We start from the raw sequence: 716 nt of genomic DNA, 5'->3' as shown, positions 1-716 counted from the left end.
GCTGCTGCAGTGTGAAGACAAACACCACCCCAGAACAAAACTCCCATTCTGCTGCTGCTGCTACTGCTGCTGCTGCTTCTGCTCGTTTTGCTGCTCGCACTGCCGGCCTGCTGCAGGGTGCAGCACTGGCGGGTCTTTGGGCGAGCCGCAGCAACAGCAGCAGCAGCAGCAGCAGCTGGAACAGCAGCAGCAGCAGCAGCAGCAGGGACGAAGAAGGCTACCAACTGTCAGAGCAGCTATTGGAGGACATATTGCTGCAGGCATTCGCGCCGCGTCCGTTTGGCTGCAGCAGCAGCAGCAACAGAAGCAGCAGCAGCAGCAGCGGCAGCAGCAACAGCAGCAGCAGCAGCAGCAACAATATTGTGTGTGGATGTGCTGCGCAGTTGGCTGCTGCGAGGGCTGTGGGGCTGCTGCTGCCTGATGTGCTGCAGCAGTCCGCCTTAGCCTTACCCATAACACCCAGCAGCAGCAGCAGCAGCAGCAGCAGCAAGAGCAGAAGCAGTAGCAGCAGCAGCAGCAGCAGTTGCTGCCCTCTCTTTTCTGTTCTGCCTGAGGGACGGCCGTGGTTAAGCGGAGCTGATGAATTGCTGCAGCAGCAGCAGCAGCAACAGCAGCAGCAGCGCACTGCAGCAGCTCGCTTCTGTCTTGAGGTGCTTCATCCGCGGTGTACTGCTGCTGCTGCTGCTGCAGTTGCTGCTGCTCGATCAGCCTCATCC

General features: G+C 60.1%; 1 protein-coding gene across 1 annotated transcript in view; it reads left to right on the top strand.

Annotated features, from left to right (window-relative positions):
* EMH_0081730 (uncharacterized protein) overlaps positions 1 to 421 on the top strand; it is a gene marked incomplete at both ends in the record, with an annotated part of 2,343 nt that extends 1,922 nt beyond the window's left edge. Inside the window, one exon of the mRNA XM_013500423.1 lies at positions 117 to 421. Within this exon, the coding sequence (XP_013355877.1) occupies positions 117 to 421 (305 nt within the window). The remainder of the gene's footprint in view (positions 1 to 116) is intronic.
* Positions 422 to 716: the final 295 nt, after the last annotated feature.

This window comes from Eimeria mitis, genomic scaffold (genome assembly GCF_000499745.2).
Source record: "Eimeria mitis Houghton genomic scaffold, Emh_scaff5384, whole genome shotgun sequence".
Classification (NCBI taxonomy): domain Eukaryota; phylum Apicomplexa; class Conoidasida; order Eucoccidiorida; family Eimeriidae; genus Eimeria; species Eimeria mitis.
This window is presented reverse-complemented; position numbering and strand designations above follow the sequence as displayed.